The sequence below is a fragment of the Solea senegalensis genome, linkage group LG3 (assembly GCF_019176455.1).
Source record: "Solea senegalensis isolate Sse05_10M linkage group LG3, IFAPA_SoseM_1, whole genome shotgun sequence".
NCBI lineage: Eukaryota > Metazoa > Chordata > Actinopteri > Pleuronectiformes > Soleidae > Solea > Solea senegalensis.
This window is the reverse complement of record NC_058023.1, coordinates 17,997,190-18,020,325: the sequence shown is the minus strand read 5'-3', so window position 1 is coordinate 18,020,325 and position 23,136 is coordinate 17,997,190. Positions and strand designations below refer to the sequence as shown.

Sequence of the window (23,136 nt, the reverse complement as noted above, 5' to 3'; positions counted from 1 at the left end):
TTCTGTTTAGGTTAATCTTCAAATTATGTTAATCTTACTTGAATGTCAGAGATTTAAGAAATCTAAAGGAAGTTGCTAGACTGTATTGTAGCACAGTTGTAAAACTGACAACATTAGGTGTCTCTCTGCATACGTTTCAGACTCTCTCTCTTAACATTTACTTGAAAAGTGCCTCCCTTGAAAGCCAGACATAGTTCTGTTGGACCGTCTTCAAGGAGAAGAGCAGGAGGAGTAGTAGCATGGAGACACTGAGCACTGTGGTACCACATCGACCAACCAATGAACACAGCCGACCCAGACCATGAGTCACCAGGATACAGTAGCCCATACTGGGGAAGGAAGGAGAAAGCAAATGTATGATCATCAATCAGAGATGGCAGACTTCACCCTAATCACACAACAAGCCTCTATTGGTCAAATTGGCAAGTGCAGGTGGGAAACACGAACAGACTGTCACACAGAGCCACTACAAACAATACATCACTCCCACTCCATGAGGTGAAGTAACAACAGGAATGGCAAAGGTGGAGAAAGTAGAGACAGTGGTCAATGAGAGGGGTGAAAGATGAAAATAAAAAAATGGGAATAGCTCAGTCAATAAAACTGCCCATGGGTTACACAATGTAGTTTATTTCATACTCATGTAACATGTACTTTTTGAATTGAAAGACATTTTATAAGTCTGAGGGCCCATGCACATTGAGAAAGAGTTAAAGAGAATCTGCAAAAGTATTGTATCTTATTGGCTTTGTATCCACACAGAGCCCTAAAGCTCTATGTTTGAAAAATGAGTCCCAGAGTGAAAAAATCACAAACAGATACAGAAAGGAAGTGGTCTAAATGTCCAACAGATTGCATGGTGTAGAATAGCACTTACTACACATATATTCTGTCTTGCTGTGACTAACCTTCATTCCTCTCCTTTCTAGAGCATATCTCCACCTCTCGAGCTTTTCCTCCACCTGGTCTCTGCTCTCACCACAGATCACAATGTCATCTGCAAACATCATAGTCCATGAAGATTCCTGTCTAACCTCATCTGTCAGTCTGTCCATCACCACTGCAAACAAGAAGGGACTCAGAGCCGAACCCTAATGTAGTGCCACCTCCACCTTGAACTTCTCTGTCACATCTACAGCACACCTCACCGCTGTCTCACAGTTGCCATACATGTCCTGCACCAGTCTAAACTTCTTCTCTGCCACTCCAGACTTCCTCATACAGTACCATAGATCCTGTCATAGGCTTTTTCCAGATCTACAAAGGCACAATGCAGCTCCCTCTGACCTTCTCTGTATTTCTCTACCAGCATTCTTAAAGCAAATACTGCATCTGTAGTACTCTTTCTAGGCATGAAACCATACTGTTGCTTCTGCTTTCAGTCTAGTTTCCACTACTCTTTCCCATAACTTCATTGTATGGCTCATCAACTTTATTCCTCTATAGTTACTGCAATATGAAAATAAGTTAGCACGCTACTTTTATTTTTAAGTTTTTAAACTTCACTTCCGCTTCCATTACCAATACAATGGGGGACAGCCCCATTGTATTGGTAATCAAGAAACAAAAAACGAAAAAAAGGAATTTGCTAATTTGGGCCATTATTTGATAATGTTTATTTTGTTTTTTGATGCTGACAGCAAAATCCGTTTTTTCCATTTTTGGTTTACAACAAAAAAGGAAAGGGGAAGCGGTTTCCATTTTTTCGTTTTGTCAGAAAAACTGATTATACTTTGGTCCCCTGACCCAAAAAAAGCCACAAAGTTATGACACACAAACACACACACATATATACACACACGCACACACCTGGGCATGTAGAGGACCCTCTCTGCCACAACAAATCCAACATTGAAGAAGAGGTTACTTGCAGGAATGAATGGAAACACCAGGAACAATAGTCCCACTAACACTTCCCTGCTCTCTTGTCTCTGCAGAGAGAAAGATGAAGAGAGGAAAAAGGGACAAAGAGAAATTGGTTATACAAAAAAAAGAACACAGATGAAAAGCATTTTCATTCTGTTACAGTAAGGCCTTATCCACATGGACATGTCAAAGACTGGCATGCTCTAAAAGCAAAGAATTGACCCCCATTGCTCCCTTGGTGTAGGTAAGTGCTTCCCACTGCTCCTCGGCCTGCTTTTGATGTGTTTGCTCCTGGTGCATGAAAAGACTTGGCCAAACTTACAATACTACCTCCATCACATTCAGTAAATTTGGAAGTTAATTTTATGGTTGAAACGCAGGACTTTTCACGGCCATTGCACGAAATATGGGATTTACTATACCGACATGTCATTTTTAAACAGTTTTGGCAGATATTACATTTTGACCAGTGACTCTTTTCTGACAGTGTTTCTAAGGTTTCTACCATTTCTACACGCTAAGACGGTGGCAGTGAACTATGATCGGTCAAAGAGGATTTTAACACGTTCATTTACTGGCCAACAATAATGAGTGTTCCCTCAGAGTTGCGTGGATTTTGGGACAAAAGCCTGTTCAGTTGTGCATACATTAAAAAAGTCTTGTATACTGTAGTTGATATGCAGCTCAAGCTGGCTCTCTGTGCAGGGGGTGCGCACACAGTCAGCACAGACTATGTGTCAGTAAGTCATACAACCACATTTCAAACAGGACAGAAACACAAACTGACTTTGGTTTCCAGTTGAGTTTAAGTTGTAATTTTATTGTTTATATTTCAAATATAAATAAATTCAAATAAATATCGAGTTGACCAATTATTATTGTTATCAGCATTTTACTGGAATGAGCACCGATATTATGAAGTAACTCTAAAGTGTGCTACCGTGGCTACCACTAATCACAGTTTTTCTCAGTTGCTTTGATGCTTTTCTCAGATCAGAATGAAATTCTGTCAAGCAAATTTTATACCTTTCTTTATCATTCTTTCCTGGAAATGTCTCCTAAATTGAACAATTGCTCTCAGGTGAACTTCAGCTTTCACTCATGAGGAGATGTAACCAATGACAAGCCACTTGTTCACAGTCACTCAGGGATGAATCCCATGAACCCTCACTTGGCAAGCATATATGAACCGAGCAGGACATAGTGTCTACCATTTCTACAATTCTGTGACACAGAAATGGAAGGTCAGCATCGTGGAAGAGGGGTGAGGATGCGGGGAGGAAGGGGAAGGGGACAAAACAGGGGAAGATGGAGAAGAGACCAAATACGGTAGATTCCTAATGAAATTAGGGCTACAGTTGTGGACCATGTAGTCAATCACGGCCTCACAATGGCTGAGGCTGGTCGGAGGGTGCAACCAAATGTTGGAAGAATCACTGTGAATATACATAGCATATACAGTAAAAATGTGAAACGTATTCAGTGTCTTGTACTCACTTACTCCCCTAACTACAGCAATGTGTAACCTTACTGTAGTTTTCAAATAGCTGTACAAGTCGTGTATAGTGCTGTCTCGAGCACTTTCAGGTAGTATCACCGAGTTCTGAAAATAAACTGTCATAATGAAAACTTGACAATGCCATTTGACTATCTTGTTCAAACCGATGGCATCAAGGCTTCTCATTTTGATGACACTGGCAGTTTCATTGACATGAATACTTGCTTTTGAGGAATGGACTATTCATTTTGAGCAAGTGACGTGCTTTTGCAGGTTATTCACTAGGTTTTGCAGTTTGCACTAATTGTTTTGAGAAATGCACTAACTGCTGTGTAAATGATATTAAAAACATTAAAGTAAGGCATAATAAAATAGTCCAATTCCTGTTGGAAGGAGAGAGTGGTTGGGTGGGGTGCAGACATTAATTTAGGAAAGAAATAGCCTTAGGAAAAAAGCTATTTTGATGAAGTCCACTGATGTAAGGGTTATGAAGGGGCACTGCTCTTCTTTGGGACTGGGTTAATGATGGAGGATTTAAAACAGGCAGGCACCTTAGATGAAACAACAGACTGATTGAAAAAACTGCAGCAAGCTCACTGGCACAGTGCTTCAGAGTGGCAGGCGAGATTACATCTGGGCCCCGTGCTTTCTGTGCATTCTGCCGGCCGAATAGCCGGTGTACATCCTTCTCCTTACTACTAAAGGGGGCTTTATAGTGGGGGGGAGTGTTCTCCTCCATGCTTTGGTGGATTCCATGGGGCTGTGTGGATGTGACACCCTGCTCCAGCCTGGCAGGGGAGGGAGGAAGACCTCTCAAATCGGGTATAAAATAAATAAATTTTGAGTTCTGATCAATTTAATCAGTTTCATATGTCATGCATACAGCAATGTACTGTGAGTGAAATAGTGTAATAAGGTTATGGTGGAGGAAAAATTATGCTTTTCACATAGTCAACATTTAAAAAGTGCTTTGCAGGGTTAAACCATATCAACATGTCCTCATGTCAGTGATAAAACACGTCATTTCACAGAGTTAAAACTTTGAGTGTTGCAGCAAACTAAATCACCCAATCTCCCCATAACAGTGTTAAAATACTGTGCGTCACAGCATTAAAACACCACAATCCACATCTTGACAATTCCGTGAGGTTCATGACTGGGGAGGCACTTGTCGATGTACATATCTATGAACCCAAAATAGAAGCAGGCAGCAAGGACATGCACCAACTGCCAGCTTCAGTCAGCGTGTGGGGCACGAGCTGAGGCACAGCTCATTGCTGCCATACCTCACCATTCTCCCGTGTATTTGAACAGGAAATGCACAAATTCCATAGACCATAGAAATGTTGAAATCATACAGGAAACTAATTTATAGAACAGTCAAGTGGACAAATTCATTTTTGTTTATCATTGTTAAAAGAAGAGCCTGACTGCATGTTACTGTTACTTGGTAACCTTACTTTAGAAATATGACGCAAAACTTTTCTCAGTACAGAAGTTGGTTTAACAAAGAAAGTTAAATAGCATCTTTTTTTCTGGGAGACCAGACAAACGCAACCATAAATTAAAACCATAGTACTTTAATTTTAGCCTTTATACCTCTGGGATGTTATCACTAATCACGTCTTAGGCAGTTCATTTTCTTGCTCTTACCTGCAGTGAGAGGATGCAGTGCAGGCAAAAAGAAATCATCACAATGGCCAGAAGCATTGTGGCAATGTTGCGCAAGTCAGTCAGAGATTCCACCAGGGGGATGCTGCCCACTTGCCAGTCATAACAGAGCATGATAGGGGCGAGCAGCAGCCAGGCATTGAATGACAGAAGATATGAGTAGGTCAAAATCCTGTGGGGATGACAAATAAATGGATGAGAAGAAGGGCGCAAGAGGGAAAGAAAGCAAAGAAACATTTAAATCGCAATCACTCTATCTATCTTAACCCTTAGGTAAGGGGTATCCAAACTACGGCCAACTGCGGCCCATGATCCATTTTAAATTGGCCTGCAGCTAATTATAAAAATATATTTGAAACTTGCGCTTGACCATATTGTAGTTCTTTGTTTTAACAATAGGGGGAGTTAATGTCTTGAACAAGGCAGCTTCTCCACCAAAAAAGAGCAATCAAAGAAAATAAATTGCAGAAGCAAGATAGCAAATGAGTGCAGAAAAATTTACACATGGTGGGAAAAAGTATATTTCTTCACAGAAGTCAAGGGGAAATGTGTCTGCTTGATCTGCAATGAAACTGTTGTTGAGAGATGATGAAAAAGTATAATGTACTACGACACTATGAAACCAAAGACATACAGTATGTCCTAGACTGGTGCTAACAGAAAGTTAAGCATATGACAGCTAGCCTGCACAACGAATGCCACATTAGCCAGCTACGAGGTAGCTCACCTCATCGCCTGACACGGGAAACCTTTCTCAGAAGGTGACTTCATAAAACAGTGGCTCACTAAAGTCGCAGGGATAATGTGCCCAGAATGTACTCAATTGTATGTGATGAGAGCACAGAAGCAGGTGTTATATATGCTAGTCATGATGTGGAAAAATGTAGCCCTAAGGAAAACTATCAACAAGGCAGCTTTATTTACTTGAAGTGAGGGTTCAGGTTTCCTCAAGTGAGATGTATGAGGCACTGACACAGTACGCGCTATGCATGTCTCTTTGTCAACATTGGCACCACAAACCAGCCTGAGACAAACAGGTTCACTCTCATAAAAAAAAAAAAAAATCCATTTTTGCACCTCTGGCTCCTCTTCTCTGCTGTGAGAACTACGGAAGGTGACACACTGATCTACGTTTGACTGGCTGGGTGGTATGTCCTGGACCGAAGAAATACTGACCTGGTGAGCAGATATTGGGAGAAGGAAGCAGGGTTGTCCTGTTCAGAGAAGAGAGGCATGGACCCTCCCATCAGCCACAGTCTGAGTGACATGATGATCACAACCTGGGAAAGGGAGAAGTATTGTCAGGTGACACAAATTTGCCAAAACAAAGGTGAATTTTCCATGCACTAAGTGTAAATGACTTAAATATCATGCACTGACATCACAGACATTTGTGTGAAGACAACTGACGAGAAGATGCTATCATTATAGTAGTTTTCACGGTAAGAAGGGAAGAAAAAGTACTCACATATCCAGATATCACACAGGCTCGTTTGATAAAGGAGCTATAGAGGAGGTTGCTGGGTCTGAAGCCATATAGGTGACTGAGGGAGACAAAGACAGAGAGGAGGTCAGTCACATGTTTTTACTGTGGGCTTTAACCAACAAAGTACAGTTGCAGCACTAAGTGAAGTTAAGATAATTAGTAAGTGGCTTTAGATTAAAGGGTTGATGTTTTTTTTTTAATGTTTTGTAAAATGAATTATAACTCTTTAATACATTTTAACCCCTATTTGTCCAAAGTGCTGTTCTCTGTCTTTTTTCCCTCGTATATGTGTGACAAGGGTTATTGCAGGAAGCCCGCGTATTTTTACAATAATAATAAATTTAATTTAAAAGCGCCTTTCAGGTCACTCAAGGACACTTTACAAACAGAATGAATTAAAATCACACAATTAGATAAAACCAAAAAAACACATAAAATTAACACAATAAAATAGGGAAGTGACGATGCAAACAGGAGCGAGCAGGAAGCAGTGCCACCGCCTGCCACTACTAAAAGTGGTTAAACCTTTGTCTGTCTCTCTTGTGGCAATCTTAAATGTTCTTCTGACACAACCCACAAGTGAGTCTTAGTGGTGGCCTGGTGGTTAAGGAAGCAAACTACTGTCTGGAAGGTTGCAGGAGCCAATCCACCAGCATGTCATGTTTTTTGTTTTGCCTCTGTGTAATGTAAGGCCTACATTATTTACAGTATTATTATTTTATTATTGTATAATTTATTACACGTATTAAGCATTAATAATTCATAAAGCATATTGTATAAAGTATTAATGAGTGCTTACAAATTAATTATAGTGTTATAAGTAGATTATTAGGGATGTCAAATGATCGCGTTAATTGCGATTAATTAATTACAGTCGCGTTATGTTTTTTTTTTATGTTTCTATTTATGTGTTGGCCGTCTTGTGCTTGAGTTGTTGGGGGTGGAAAACAATGGTCAGTCGCACCCTGAAGTGGACATGGGCTGGCATTGTGTTTGGAGGGCAGGGTGATGAGCGGTGATTATAGAGAGGAGACATAAAAATGGAGGAGCATGTGAGAGTTCTCGCCCAATGAACGGGACATTTACATTTCAAAAACACCTCGACGGCACCATTAATAAAGGTGAAGTGATATGCCTTCTGAGTAAGAAGGAGTGTGCTTACAAGCAGCTCAAGTTTAGCCTACCACGTCAATGCAAAGCACCCAGTCGCGAGTGCAGCCACAGCTAACGTTAGTGGCGAAGACGTTAGCAATTGAGCGAAACTAAACTAGCAAGTCTGCGACGATACGACAAGCAGTGGTGAAGTGAGCGGTGGTCACAGCTCCACAGTCCACACCGTCATCTGTGTCACGATGTCCAGGACTGAACAAAGTGATAAAGTGCAGCATTTCAGTCTCCTCTCCTCAATCAATCCACACAGCAGCTCGTTAATACAACGATAATAAGTTTGAAAATAAATGCTAATGAGCAACGAATAAATAGTGACGTTATCATATCGTACGGTTCCCTGACAGTAGCGCCGTTCCCGAGGCGCCACATGACCACGCTTTAGTATGCTCGTACACATCTGTGACGTCACTCTGGGAAATAAGATTTTTCTGGGCTTTTTATGGCCTTTAGGAAGGTTTTACAAATGTGTACAACTCCATGAATTAAAAATATAAAATTAAAAATGTAGTGCTGTCAAACGATTAAATTATTTAATCGCGATTAATTGCATTAATGTCATAGTTAACTCATGATTAATCACAATGGATCGCACATTGTTATCTATTCTACTGTAAATATCCCTTGATTTCTTTTTGTCCCATTATTAGGCCAAAAGGAACTTTAATCTTGCGATAAAAAAATTAACGCTGTTAAAATGGGTTTGTGTTAATGCCGTTAATATCACGCTAAACTGACAGCACTAAAAAATATGGAATATAAAGATCTATAAAAGGCTATGTCCATGAAGTGTAAAGCAGCTCTGAGTGGTCATCAAGACTAGAAAAAGTGCTATATAAATACAGATCATTTACCATTCAATAAACTGGTACTGGTCCAACACAAAAAATTAGGGATTCACCAAAATGAAAATTCTTGTCCGAAACTGAAAATCAGGAAACACTTGGCCGAAAATCGAAACACCAAAAGTACTTATTATGCCAATTATGTACCATTGTTTTTTTTAATCTAATTTTGTTGTTATGGCTGTGTGTACTTACCTCACTAAAGTCAAGGCATTGCAATTTTACAGATTACTATCCATGCTTCAAAGAATAAATCATTTAAGTGTTATGAAAATATTTAGGAGGATGCAAAACATATGGCCATTGTAGGTAGACTTACTCAGTGAATGTTGGAAGTTACTCCAGTAGTAACTTAAAAAACCCAATTCAAAACCATTGATGTACATTTTCTGCTGCAAGGCAAAGGATAACTGACGGTACAAATACTGTATTGAGGATGTTTTGACTGTCCTCCAACAAACTGTGCAAGAGATTAATAGCATCACCATTGCCAAATAAATGAAAAGCAAGAGCACCAACATCACACAAAGGTTTACAAGTAAACAGTGGGCTTACTTTACAAGAGGCTTGTGGCAGAGAACCAGGGCATCATAGAGCATACAAACTCCAAACACGGTAATGCCTGTCTCCTTCACTAACATGGCGCAGGTGCCCAGCAGCAAACTGATGACCAGAGACCACACCGAGGCAGTGGATGGCACAGAGTCTTCCGAGACACACCCACCCACACTTCTGTGAGAGATTGAAGAGAAGAACAAATGTTTATAGGACAAATTATTCTGGACTATATATCACATTTAGCCCAGATAGTCAATGAAATAAAACTCTGTCTGCTTGAATCGATTATAGCATTGTTTATATTTGATTACTTTTGTGCACAGCCCAGCTCCACAGATACACAAGGTGCTCTGTGACGGGGTCCTTGGTGACACCCTCCGGAATGATATGGCTTAGTCGAGTTGTTACATTCAAAAGAAGTTTATTCTCACCGTGCCCCCAAAGAACCAATGACGAAAACCAAAAATATTTACAAAGTAACAAAAGAACAAAATAGATGAGAACAAAACAAACAAAATTAACCCAAGCTATTTACAGAGTTTTCTGTGCTGAACAGAGTTCCTCTTTAACTCCTGCACGTCTCTGACTCCAGCATACAACAAAAAAAAACCAGTAATATTCTTTCTTGGTTTGACCTACACTGCACCACATGTCATCAATTCTCTCGCACCTGAACAGGCTCAAAATGGTTGCCTTATAACTGTTATGCGCCTCCCACTGGGCGTTGCACAAAATAATACTCTCTAATAAGCCACCTCAGTCAGGTGGTCACTTTCCTGCCAAGAGCCCTATTTATCCACCCAGATAGCTACGGCCCTGTTTGGCCTATGAGCAGCGGGTGAAACATCAGCGTCTCTGGTGAGTGTGCCTGCAAGTGCGGTGAATGTGTGTGTGTGTGTGGGGGGGGGGTGTCGCTAACGAGTGTGCACCCTCGCTATGGAACTGTGGGGAATAGATTATGGTTGTGTTTGTGTCGGAGGCAGAGAAGCGGAGCGGGACGGGGAATTGTTTGCCATGTTGCGTATGTGTGTGGCGTGTATGTGTGTGGTGTGTGTATGTGCGTGCAAACTGCCCTCACTCAGTGACGGGGCCGCTCCGTCACATCAGTGAAGTTTTTTTTTTTTTCTATCTCTGGCTCTTTTACAAATCCTTTTTGAAAGAGCTGCTCCTGTCTCTTTATGACTGGCCCCTAAATATTGTGTGCTGTTTGCTCATAGATGCTCTAATTTTCTACTTGGGTATCAACATTAGGAACAAAATGAAGAGCAGTGATGGGCATCAAGAACAGGTACTGTCACTGATATGTAACAGTATTTTAAATGTGCTATATTTTGGCAAAAAAAAAAAAGACTTCTATTATATGGGGTAGTTGTTAGCACAATGCCACATGATCCTGAGTCATAAGACACACCCTAAAGTACCTTCTAGAGTGGTTAACACATGAGGCCGCAGCACAATAAATTAAATTAAAACATTTATTGATCTAAAGAAGTGCCTTTCTTGTGGAGAAAGGTGCTGCAGCGCCCTATGGATCAAAAAGGGTGTAACAACTGGAACAAGAAGTGGACTCACAAGCAGGACACTTAGACACAGTGGGCCCTATTTTGCCGATCTGAAACGCAAGTATCAAATGCAAAACGCAAGTAGCTTTGTGGGCGGATCTCGGGCGCTGTTGCTATTATGCCGGCGGGATAAATTACTCTTGCACCCGGCGCAAATCTAAAATGGGTTGGTCTGAAGTAACTACATTAGTCAAAGGTGTGGTTTGGGCGCAACGTGCAATAAACCAATCAGAGCGTCATCTCACATTCCCTTTAATTGCAGGGGCGCTAGTTCCATGGCGGATTGCTATTATAATGACGGATTTACCAGGCGCACGCCAGGAGCAATTCTCAGCCGAGGAGACTGACATCCTCGTCAGGGCCATAAAAGACCGAGAAGTGGCTTTGTACAGGGATGGGAGAAATGCACCCAAATTAGTTTTAGTTAAACAGGCATGGGAGGAAATCGCCACAATTGTATCTATGGCTGGCATCCCCAGGACATTGCACCAGTGCCGCAAGTGCTACAATGATGTCAGAAGACATATCAGAGGTTCTTCTTTTTAAATCTTTTCAACTGTTCATTTTCCGTTCATTTTTTTTCCATTTCCAAACAGTTTTCTATTGAATTTTTGTGTTTGATAAAATGTAAATAAAGAAATGTCCCTCACTGAATCATATGGTTGATATGGTGATATCTTTCCTTGTAATTATGTATTGTTTATTCCTTATAATTATGTATTGTTTGCAAAAATGGGAACGGCTTCCTTGTAGATGAGAGAAGCGGATGCACGTTGTGCACAGGCTACATTATGGCCAAGTGTGCGCCCTTAAAATAGCATCTGAATAAGCGCCACTGACTTTAGACTAGGTTTTAGACTAGACTAATGATGATGATTATATACTGCAGGTATATATAACATTTCCACGGAAAAAGGATGAAAACAGTGACCAAGTCCTCCTTCCAGCAAAGATGAGTCAGCGCCTCCTCTTCACAAGAATACTGTATGAGGGCAATGCTAGGCCACCTCCTGGTAAATATGAACACTCAAATGAACAGTTTTCCAAACCTTCCTTGGGAATTGTACACCTTCTGTTGATTCTACTTCTGGCTAGAGATGTTGAAATAAATCCAGACCCTCTGTCAAAGAATACAAGCTACCTGGATGCTAGGCTACTTGGGCTAGAACCATCGCTAATGGACATCCCCTACTGCAACCTGGGCTAGCTTTACTGCTACCTGGGCTACTTTCACCATTAGCTTGGTTACCTGCATCTCTGGCCTGGCCACCTCCTCTGCTACCCTGGCTACCTGCACTGCTACCTGGGCTACCGCCACAGCCGCTAGCCTGGCCTCCACAGCCGCTAGCCAGGCCTCCACCACCTCTAGCCTGGCCTCCACAGCCGCTAGTCGGGCCTCCACCACCACTAGCCGGGCCTCCACTGCCGCTAGCCGGGCCTCCACAACCACTTGCTGGGCCTCCATCGCCGCTTGCCAAGCCTCAACCACTGCTTCAAAGGAATCCAGTGTTTAAAAAGTATCGCACTACCAAATTATTTACAACACTTAACCAGGCTAAAATAGTCTGGGATCCCAAGTCTAAACCCTGTGGAATATTTGGGGGTCACTTAAACATTTGGAGTATGGCCTCCAAACGTGATCACTAGGATTGTGATTTACTTTTTATTTGTTAGATTGATTCGATCCAATCATTTAGATTGCATTTTGTTTTTGACCTCGTTCTCAGTTAGTTAAAGATCGCCAATCAATAGGATAGTGCTTTTGAGTTAGTTTTCGTTTTGAAGTGTTTAGAGCTTTGTTTTCCTCTGATTGGAGAGTTTTCTGTTTTGAGTTTTAGGTGATAACCATAGTCTGAGTTAATTTCCTCTTCGGAGTGATTTTTTGTACCCCCGTTCATAGTTCCGCAGCGTTTCTTTTGAAGAGAGCACATTCCCCATTTGGTTGTTTTTCATAGCCTCGCTTTTGTTTTCCCTCAGTAAGAGGATCTGTCTTGTGTTTTGCTAACGAGTGCCAATAAAGACTATTAAAAGGCCTCTGCGTCTGAGTCCTCTCTGAACCATCTTGTCACACTATTCTGCATTTATAGAAAGCTATCTGCTTATAATAATAGAAATGCTCTACCATGAAAGACAGAGATATGCTGTTCAAAAAAGCCCTCAAATCTGGTTTGACTTCTGACAGGCAGAAATTCACCTCGGCTAGAAATAAAGTATGAGTATAGTTTGTAAGTCAAAGCTATTTTTTCATTAATATTATAAATAATGTAAGAGGAAATAGCAAGGTGATCTGGAAAAACATTGATAAATTAACTGGTAAACAACCCAAAAATGTCACTAATAAACTTGAAATCAAAATAAATGAAACCCTTGTGCAAAATCCTCTCACCCAGAAACCAATTCTGATAGCCACAGTTTACCATCCACTTGCACCTTATTCAGAGTTACTATAAGAGTTCTTTGAATTCTTATGAGTTAGTACTTAAGACAGATAAAATCATAATTGTAGGGGATTTCAACAATAATATGTTACAAAATAGAAACATAAGAGGCATGCAAGTACAGACTAAATATAAAAAGAAACTTACAAAAATAAATATATATATATAAAAAATATAAAGACATTGAGAAGAAATGAATTATAAATCAGAAGGTTGTGTCATTACAGTGCAGAGGTGAGTGTGTGCATGCACATGTACGTGTGTGTGTGTGTCATGTATGATGCAGGTTGAATAGTCTGATGGCATGGGGGAGGAATGACCTCCTCAGTCTTTCTGTGGAGCAGGAAATTGAAAGCAGTCTGTCACTGAAGCTGCTTCTCTGTCTGTGTATGGTGCTGTGTAGTGGATGGTGTGGATTGTCTATGATGGACAGGAGACTGTTGAGTATGCGTCGCTCAGCTATGGATGTCAGACTGTCCAGTTCCTTGTCTACAACAGAGCCTGCCTGAAGCATCCTTCTTCTTTAGGCTGCCCCCCAGCACTCCACTGAGTACAGGAGGGCACTCGCTACCACAGACGGTAGAAGGTCTGTAGCAGCTTCCTGCAGACGTTGAAGGATGCAAGCCTTCTAAGGAAGTACAGACGACTCTGTCCTTTCCTGCACAGAGCATCTGTGTTGGTGGTCCAGTCCAGCCTGTCATCCAGCTGTACTCCCAGGTATTTGTAGGTGTGCACCACCGCCACACAGTCCCCTTTGATGAGAACTGGTTCTGGGTGCACCCTGGATCTCCGGAAATCTACAAACATCTCCCTGGTCTTGGCGGTGTTTAGGAGCAGATGATTGCACCATTTGACAAAATCCTGGATAAGCTCCCTGTACTCATCCTCCTTTCCGCTCCTGATACAGCCAACAATGGCTGTCATCCGCAACTCTCTGCACATGGCAGAGCTCTGAGTTGTGCTGAAAGTCGGACGTGTACAGGGTAAACAAGACAGGAGAGAGCACAGTCCCCTGCGGCGCTCCCATGTTACTGACCACCGTGTCAGACCTGCAGTCCCCCAGTCGCACATACTGAGGTCGGCCAGTCAGGTAGTCACTTATCCAGGCAACTAGGTGTGAACCCACTCCCATCCCAGACAGCTTGTCCCTCAGGAGCAGAGGCTGGATGGTGTTAAAGGCGCTGGAGAAATACAAAAATGTAATTCTCATTGCACCGCTGCCTCTGTCCAGGTGAGAGAGAGATCGATGTAGCAGGAAGATGATGGCATCTTCCACTCCCACCTTTTCCTGGTAAGCAAACTGTAGGGGGTCAAGGGTGTGGCAGGTCTGGGGCCTGAGGTGATGAAGCACCAGTCATTCCATGGACGTCAGGGCCACAGGTCTGAAGTCGTTCATCTCTCCAGGATGGGGTTTCTTTGGGACTGGAATGATGTCTTCCACTGCTGGGGAACCCTCCCCAGTCCCAAGTTCAGGTTGAAGATGTGTGCTGAAGGGGGTGACCCAGTTCACGCGTGCAGGCTTCAGTAGTCGAGGCGACACTCCATCTGGCTTTGTTAGGGTGCAGCCTCCTCAGCTCTCCATAAACCTGAGCTGCTGTGATCGTGGGTGGTGTGGTGGGGGGTCGGGAGGTGTCCTCATCTGTGTTTGTGGAGGCTTGTGTGAGTTAGGGGGTGAGGGCAACTGCATTCAGATGCGTGAATGGGATGGGGTGATCAAACCTGTTAAACAACTGGTTTAACTGGTTTGCCCTTCCCACATCGCTCTCCATGGGTTTTTTTTCTTGGAGTTGCAGCTAGTGATTGTCTTCATGCCCTCCCACACCTCCCTCATCCCTCTGGTTCAGAAGACCTTTAATGTTGCTTGTAATCCAGGGCTTGTTGGCAAAGCAGCGTACAGTTCTTACTGGAACAACAACGTCCATACATTCTCAGTTTGATTACTCTTCATTAGTTTGATTACTCTTCATTTGTACATTTATCACTTACATATACTTTGTGTTTTGTGCAAAATTAGTCTTACCTGCACTGTATTTGTGTGCTGTATTTGGGTTTTGTTCTTACTTTAAAGAGGCCATCAAGCTGGCAGCACACGTTGGGTTCTTGCACCCTTGGTGAGCAGTGAGGTCTGTATCTTGTATATTGTGTGCGTGTAAATTGTAGATAAACTTGTGTTAACTAAGCTAAATCTAATAAATGTTGTTTATTATTTTTGAAGTACTTTAAGTATTTCTACGTGTAGTATATAGTTAAATTTAGATGCACTGTGGAAATGAGATTTGTCAAATTTGTATCATTTGAAAGTGTTATTTATTAAATTCATTCTGTGCTTATTTTTAGTTTTCTCGGTGCTACAAAATAAAGAGATTTGCACCTGTCGAGACTCTCTGCCATTACTAAATACACCAAGGGCTGCTACAACATTCATGTAGATGTTGACCGTGATCGTCTTAGCTGTGAATTTAATTCACTGTTAAAATCAATTGGTTTTATTTAACATGTGAATAAACCAACTAATTGCATTAGTGACACCCTCGATCTTGTTTTGACTTTAGGTATTGATATTGATAACTTAAAAAATTTTCCCCAAAACCTTCTCCTAACTGATCATTATTTACTTACATTTAATTGTACAATAATGAATTACAATAATGAATTACAATAACATGACGGTGCCTGTCTGATAATAATGTCAATACATTCAAGGAGACAGTGCAACCTTTATTTAACTCTGTGCCATATGTCAGAACATCTGAAGGTACCTAATGTGATTTTACTCCCGCCTTCAGAGATAACCTTGTTGATAGTAGAGCAGCCTCACTGCGCACTACATTGAATTCTGTTGCCCCTCTGAAAAAGAAGTGGTGAATCAGATGAGGTGAGCACCATGGTTTAACTCAGATACTCGCGCTCTTAAACAGGCGTTACATAGATTAGAAAGAAAATGGCGTTTCAATAACCTAGAGGAATTTTATATAACTATGGTATGGTTTTGTAGCATACAAAAATGCCCTACATAAAGCTAGAGCTGCTTATTAATATTCCTTAATTGAAGAAAATAAGAATAATCACAGGTTCCTTTTCAGCACTGTAGTCAGGCTGACAGAGCGCAGCTCCACTGAACCATCTATTCCTTTAACACTGAGCAGTGATGACTTAATGAACTTTTTTGTGACTACAATAACATCAATTAGAGAAAAAATCATATCCCTCATAGTGGGACTGACTCATCTTTTAGCACAAGAGCTTTAGAAGCACCAGGAGTACAGTTAGATAGTTTCTCCCCTATAGATCTCCCTGAGTTAACATCATTAGTTTCATCATCCAAGCCATCAACCTGTCAGTTAGATCCCATCCCCTCTTAACTGTTTAAAGATGTTTTTCCCGTTTCCAGTAGTTCTCACAACAAACCTGGGCCAGAAATATGTGCAAATGAGGCGGGTCGGGTCAGGCCACGGGCTTCCCGTTTTTCTACTGAAGAAACACATTTCTTGCAGGTTATAAATTATATGTTGTTTGTTGTGAATCATATCTGTTCATTACATTACATTACATGTCATTTAGCAGACGCTTTTATCCAAAGCGACTTACAAAAGTGCATTTAAACATTTGGGTACAAATAAGAGCTAGAAGTAAGTAAGAGCTTCAAGTAGATCAAACTATGAAGTGCTAGTCATAAGTGCGATGTACAAGTTGTCGTCTTAGTCGAGGTAGAGTCGGAAGAAATGTGTTTTCAGTCGGCGGCGGAAGATGTGGAGGCTTTCAGCTGTCCGGATGTCGATGGGGAGATCGTTCCACCATTTGGGAGCGAGGACAGTGAACAGTCTCGAGTTCTGCGAGTGCCTCTGCGATCCTCTCAGTGAGGGGGCAGCGAGCCGGTTTGTCGATGCAGAGTGGAGTGGGCGGGCTGGGGTGTAGGTTTTGATCATGTCCTGGATGTAGGCTGGACCGGATCCATTTGTAGCATGGAACGCAAGCACACTGTTCATGTGTGGTGAAGAGTAGGTCTGGCTGCCTGGTTGATGGAGAGGGGCAGACCTGACGCTGTTGTAACCCCCGACATTTTTGGCATGTTAGTGTCATTTTTGGAGCCCTTTCATGATGCTCAGCGTGAACTGGAGGGGAACAAATATTCCACTCTGCATCTTGTGCTGCCATGGGCAGAAAGACTTAGACATCACTGCCAGCAAAATGCCAACGATACGGCACAGCTGTATTGTTTTTTTTAAACTTTAGACATACCACACGTGGTTAATGCCAAACAAACAGCCCTGGACATTGTCACCGGTCATTGTCACCGGTCTACCACTGTCCAGCGGCAACACCACCATTTTGACGGTGGTGGACAAGATGGCCCACTTTGTGCCCCTGCCCCAGCTCCCTTCAGCCAAGGGGACTGCTAAACTGTTGCTGAGGTCCGTCTCCATGGCATCCCAGTGGATGTGGTTTCTGATCGAGGCCCCCTAGTTCGCCTTCGAATTCTGCTTGCTCCTGGTGGCCAGTCAGTCTCTGGTCAGGATACCATCCCCAGTCTACGGTCAGACGGAGCGCAAGAATCAGGAGATGGAGACGGCACTCTGCTGCATGACATCAAAATCCCCATCGTCTTGGTCTGAACAGCTCCTGTGTGTGGAATATTCCCACAGCACCCTGACCAGTTCCACCACAGGGCTCTCTCCCTTCCAGTGTGTCTATATCTACCAGCCACCTTTTTTCCCAACCCTAGAGCGAGACTTCCTGTCTATCCATCCAGCCTTCATCTGCCACTGCCACAGGACCTGGATCCGAGCTCGAGCCGCCCTCCTCAAAGCCACTGGCAGCTATGCCTCTGCCTCCAACCGCCACCGCTCTCAGGCTCCAGAATATCAGCTAGGTCAAATGGTTTGGCTCTCCACCTGTGACCTTCCCATGAGGGTGGAATCAAAGAAGCTGACCCCTCACTTCATTGGTCCTTTTGAGGTTGTCATGATCATCTACCCGTCCTACCCGATCATCTACCCATCCTTCATCTTTAAATGAAAGAATATGTCTGCAAATCAGGGCTGATTTCACAAGGCTGTAGCCAAGTTTACTATAAATGATTTACAGCTCTTCACTGCAGTGGTTTGAACGAAGGACCCTGCAGTCTGGATATGGGATAAGAAGGATGCTGTCCATTAGGGCTGAAGAATTTTGAATGAATATCTAATTGTGATTATTTTGACAGGAATTGTGATTGCGATATGATTTGCGAAATCACAGGGAATTGTCATTTTTACATCATTATTCTCATTTTCATTCGAACAACATATTTAAAACGATTACTGTGTGATATTTGTGCAGATCTGTAAGAAACAAATATGCTCTCTTCAGTCTGTAGAATAAGATTTCGATAAATTTCGATTAATTGTTCAACCATACTGTCCATGCTGATCCCAGCCCTAGGGATGCACCGATCGGACTGTTTCAGTCCTCATACCGATATCTGGGTTTGCATACCTGCATATTACCACCACTGGACAAACATCCGTACACCCAAGTTTTTCACATGCTCCATGTTGTTGTTACATGTTTATGACTCAAGTTGACCAGCGTGCTGATGCTGCTGATCCATTATCCAATACCCGATCCAGCTATTAAGTCAACATTAGGGACGGTATCTGATATTTATATCAGATCGGTGCATCTCTTTCCAGCCTTGTACACAATATACAGTAGTAAAAGGATTTCCTGTATATACATTAAATACAGTACTTAAAAACACTACTTTACCCAACTTTGGATAGGACCATTGCTTCACTCCATGAATCACTCTTTTTTATTTATTTATTTATTTATTCTTATTTTACTGTTCCCCACAAGAATGAGATGTAAGATTTGCCCACAACTACACACTGTAGAGCAGGGGTCTCAAACTCAAATGACCTGTGGGCCACTGACGGTCTCGTCTGGTCAGTCGGGGGCCAGTCAAGTAAAAAAAGAAGCCCAACTTTTTTGGGAAAAGCAACAGTTGGGATGAACGTTATGAGCTCATATCATCAATATGCCATATTAATTCCTTTTTTTTATCCGTACTCTATTGCCTCGTGTGAGCTTTTCTGTCTTTTACTTCTTCTGTCTTTTATCAATTATTCTGTACAGCACTTTGGTCCACTGTGTTTGTTTTGTGCTTTACAAATGAAGTCGGATTGGATTATAATAAAATATAAGTGGTTGTTTTAATATGCAACAATAAAAAAAAACGTATTTAAGATGCAAAATTAATCTATTCATTTAAAAATTAAAATAGAAATAACTTGTTACAACTTGATATTGTTTGAGGGCCACATGAAATCGATTGGAGGGCCACATGTGGCCCCCGGGCCGCCACTTTGCAACCCCTGCTGTAGAGGGTCTATCTTACAGACAATCCCACACATGAATATGTACATGTGCATGCATGTGTGAACATAGGACAGTAGGTAGGGGGTCATCTTACCTAATATAGGAGAGAAAAGTCAGCAAGAACAGCAGGCAAGCCAAGACATCAGCCCTGCCCACGACACCAGACACCTGCAACACACAAAGGTGTTAGAAATGAATGTGCTGGACAGCTCTGGTAACTGGACACTGCCGGATAGTGATGGGAAGTCCAGTCCAAAGATCTGGCCTCTTTAGGCCCAGCTCCCTTAGAAACTCCCTCTCTTATGGCTCCCTAATGGCTCTTCACTTATTCTCACTCAGAGCCTTCTATTTTAGCTTACTTTTGCAAGTAAGAATGGTTTTGTGTGTTGGTAAGCATTTTGTTAAATCAGTGTTTTCATAAAAGCCTTATTTTCATGCATTTTTTCTAGACACATATACACACAGTTACTATTTTAGTGTGTTAGTTTCTAACATTTTAATAAAACATTTAAATGAACTGAACACAGAACTAGCACCTAACCTAACCAACCAACCTAACCATGTACTGAGCTTTGCAGTATCCAATATCTTTGAAATGCAGCCAGATGCTGATTCTTTTTCAGTTTTTGCTAATTTCTTAAATTTTTCCCAACAAGCTTGCATTTAAATTAGAATCCCCCACCTAACCTGCCTCCAATAAAAATAACACCAAGACCCTGTTTTCACTCCTCAATAAAACTCTTCAACCCCCAGACTCCCTACTCCCCCATCTGTACTCAATCGACACCTGCAACTCTCTAAAAAATCAGCATTTAAGTTCAACTCCTTCTCCCCCCTCCTCTGAATATCTCCCACACAGTGAGCCACTTTCCCCACAGCTGCTGAAATCTCAGAACTCAATCCATAAATCCAAGCCCTCAACATGTCAGCTCGACCCCCTCCTTACAGCTCTGGTCAAATCCTGCCTCCTGTCCCTCCTCCCCTTAATTTCTGCCATCATCCACTCTTCATTCACCACTGAAATTGTTCCCTCACTCTTCAAAACTGCAGCTGTTACCCCCAGTGTTGTTTTTGGCAGCCATTCTAGATTTAGTCTTAGTTTTAGTCTTTTGGACTAAAACGCTTATTAGTTTTAGTCACATTTCAGTCATTTACATCACTATATGTGATAGTTTTAGTCACATTTTAGTCATTTCTATATGTGATAGTTTTAGTCCAATTTCAGTCAACGAAAACTCAAAAAAGTTTTAGTCAGTTTTATTAATATTCCAAATGCAATTTTCTCATTGTCCCATTAATAGCAAAATAGAAGCCTGTAAAATTGTTCACAGGAGACATGGACATAGGCATTTAAAGATATTTTTATTCTATATTTTTAATCCATGGAGTTTGCATATATTTGTAAAAACCTTTGTAAAACCTGCCATAAAATGCAGGATTCATTGAGGAGACTGCCATGCTGCACTTTATCACTTTGTTCAGTCGTGGACATCATGACACAGGGCAGATGATGGTATGAGACCTGCACTCACTTCACGACTGATTCCCGGGCAGGCCCATCGCGAGAAGGCAAGCAAACCAAGCAATTGCTTGGGGCCCCGAGCTGGCCTGGGACATTATGTATTAGGCATGTATTAGGCATGAAAATCACGGGGGGAAACTAAGATTACTTATGCTTAAGCTTAACTAAGATTATCCTTATGCCATTCAAAGTGCAGACCAAATCCGTAACAGATGTTACAGTGAGAGAACTAAAAGCACCCCATACTTTATGCTAACAGGAAGAAAGCCAAACCTATCAAAAATGTGGGTTTTTGGATCAGATTATTATGCATATAGTCATGATCAGAAGAAACCTGATTCCAAATGTAAAAAGGGAATATTTGTGGGGTACAGTAAGAACAGTCCAACCTATCTGGTTTACAACCCTCAAACAAGAAAGGTATCCAAACACAGACTGGTGAAATTCATCAAAATGAACAGTGTTCATCAACAAACCCAGACTGATGAATATGAACAAGAAACCAACAGCTTCAGAGACCAAAAGTCAGAAATTGAGTGGCTCTGAATTGTTACAGAAAGAAGATAACAAAGAGAATCAGATCTTAAACAATAATGATGATGACAACTTTGAGAGGAACCTATCTGACCACTGTGTGTACAAGAAACAGATAGGAAGTGAGACAATCATCGTGATCATGTGGGTGGATGATTTAATTATTGCAGCCAGTAATAGTGACCTACTCAACAGCTTCAAAAACACAATGAGATCACAATTCAACATGAAGGATCTGGGAAAAATTTCATATTTCTTGGGCATACAGTTTGACTAGAAGAAAGACAAGATTACAATGAATCAAAAACAATACATACTAAAAATGCTTGAAAGATTTGGAATGTCAGATTGACTGAAGTCCTGCTTGATCACCTGCAGAAACACAGCCTGAGTCTTTCTGACTGCTGTGGTCAGTCTTATGACAATGGCAGCAATATGATGGGCAATAAACAGGGTTTTCAGGCAAGAATTTTGCAATTGAACAGCAAAGCATTTTGCATTCCATGCAGCAGTTATACACTTAAACTGGTTGTGGCAGATGCTGCCAAGTCCTCAGTGCTGTCCATCTCCTTCTTTGATGTGTTGCAAAAACTATAAAACGTATTCAGTTCCTCTGTGCAACGCTGGGCAGCAGTTCTAAGGGAACATGTAAAGCAGCTCACTTTAAGTAAAGTAAATTAAGTGGAGATGCGCAGGGAGATTGTTTTTGGTACCCTGTCAATAGGGATAAATACCAAGAAAAAAAGTGGGAGCGTGTGTGAGGCCGTAAATGGCGTGGGATCTGAGCAGCGCACACACGGAGGTCAAAAAGAAATGGTCAGAGCTCAAGGTGGAGGTGAAGCAGAGGGTTTCTGCCCACCGCCGAAGCGTGACCGCAACAGGCGGGGGGACAGGAGTGGAGGAACTCTGCCCCTTCGACAATAGAGTGGCCTCTTTAGTGGGAGCCCATGAAGGTGACACAGATCATCCCCAAGGTAAATATGCTGAACTCATAAATGTTGTAATTATACTGGTCATACAATTGGCTGCTTATAATACACATAGGTTGTGCGTAAAGATTCCAGGATATTAAACACTTTGACTCATTTTTAATTACTTCATTGTTTTTTTTATTTTATCAATAGACGATAAGCCAGGAGAGGGCACAGACTCACCACCGGCTCCACTGCCCACGGCATCTCCATGCCAGCTGGTGACGTCCGCCCGACTGGCCGTGTCCTCACCTGAGCTGTGACTGGCACACTCCTGACCGATCGGCCAGCTCCCGCTGGAATGCCCCTGTTGCCAGAAATCCCAGCATGGTCAGCACCTTTGTAGGCACAGACGACCCCTGGCTCCTCGCTGTGTTGGGCTTTAGGTCCGGCTCTGCGCACAACTACATGTCCATTTTTCTTGGGGTCCCCAAATTCCTTCAAACGGCCCTGTGTGTGTGTGTGTGTGTTGCAGGTTGCTGTGGTGATTGCTGATTGGGAGCACCTGTGCCCAGCTTCCCACCTGATAAAAGCCTGCTGGCTTGGATTGTCTTTTCGCCTGACATCATCAACCTGCGGCTCATGATTTTGCATTTGTATTTTGTTAAATAAATTTGTTTTGAGGATTTATTTCCTATATTTCTTCTCCCTATACTGG

At 42.0% G+C, this 23,136-nt stretch overlaps 1 protein-coding gene across 1 annotated transcript in view; it reads right to left on the bottom strand.

Annotated features, from left to right (window-relative positions):
- tmtc1 (transmembrane O-mannosyltransferase targeting cadherins 1) overlaps positions 1-20,448 on the bottom strand; it is a 41,183-nt gene extending 20,735 nt beyond the window's left edge. Inside the window, exons 1-8 of the mRNA XM_044020803.1 lie at positions 20,398-20,448; positions 19,546-19,619; positions 9,089-9,265; positions 6,504-6,579; positions 6,212-6,315; positions 5,018-5,207; positions 1,810-1,931; positions 162-329 (exon numbers count right to left, since the gene is read on the bottom strand). Of these exons, the coding sequence (XP_043876738.1) occupies positions 162-329; positions 1,810-1,931; positions 5,018-5,207; positions 6,212-6,315; positions 6,504-6,579; positions 9,089-9,265; positions 19,546-19,619; positions 20,398-20,448 (962 nt within the window). The remainder of the gene's footprint in view (positions 1-161; positions 330-1,809; positions 1,932-5,017; positions 5,208-6,211; positions 6,316-6,503; positions 6,580-9,088; positions 9,266-19,545; positions 19,620-20,397) is intronic.
- Between the last annotated feature and the right edge of the window lie 2,688 nt (positions 20,449-23,136).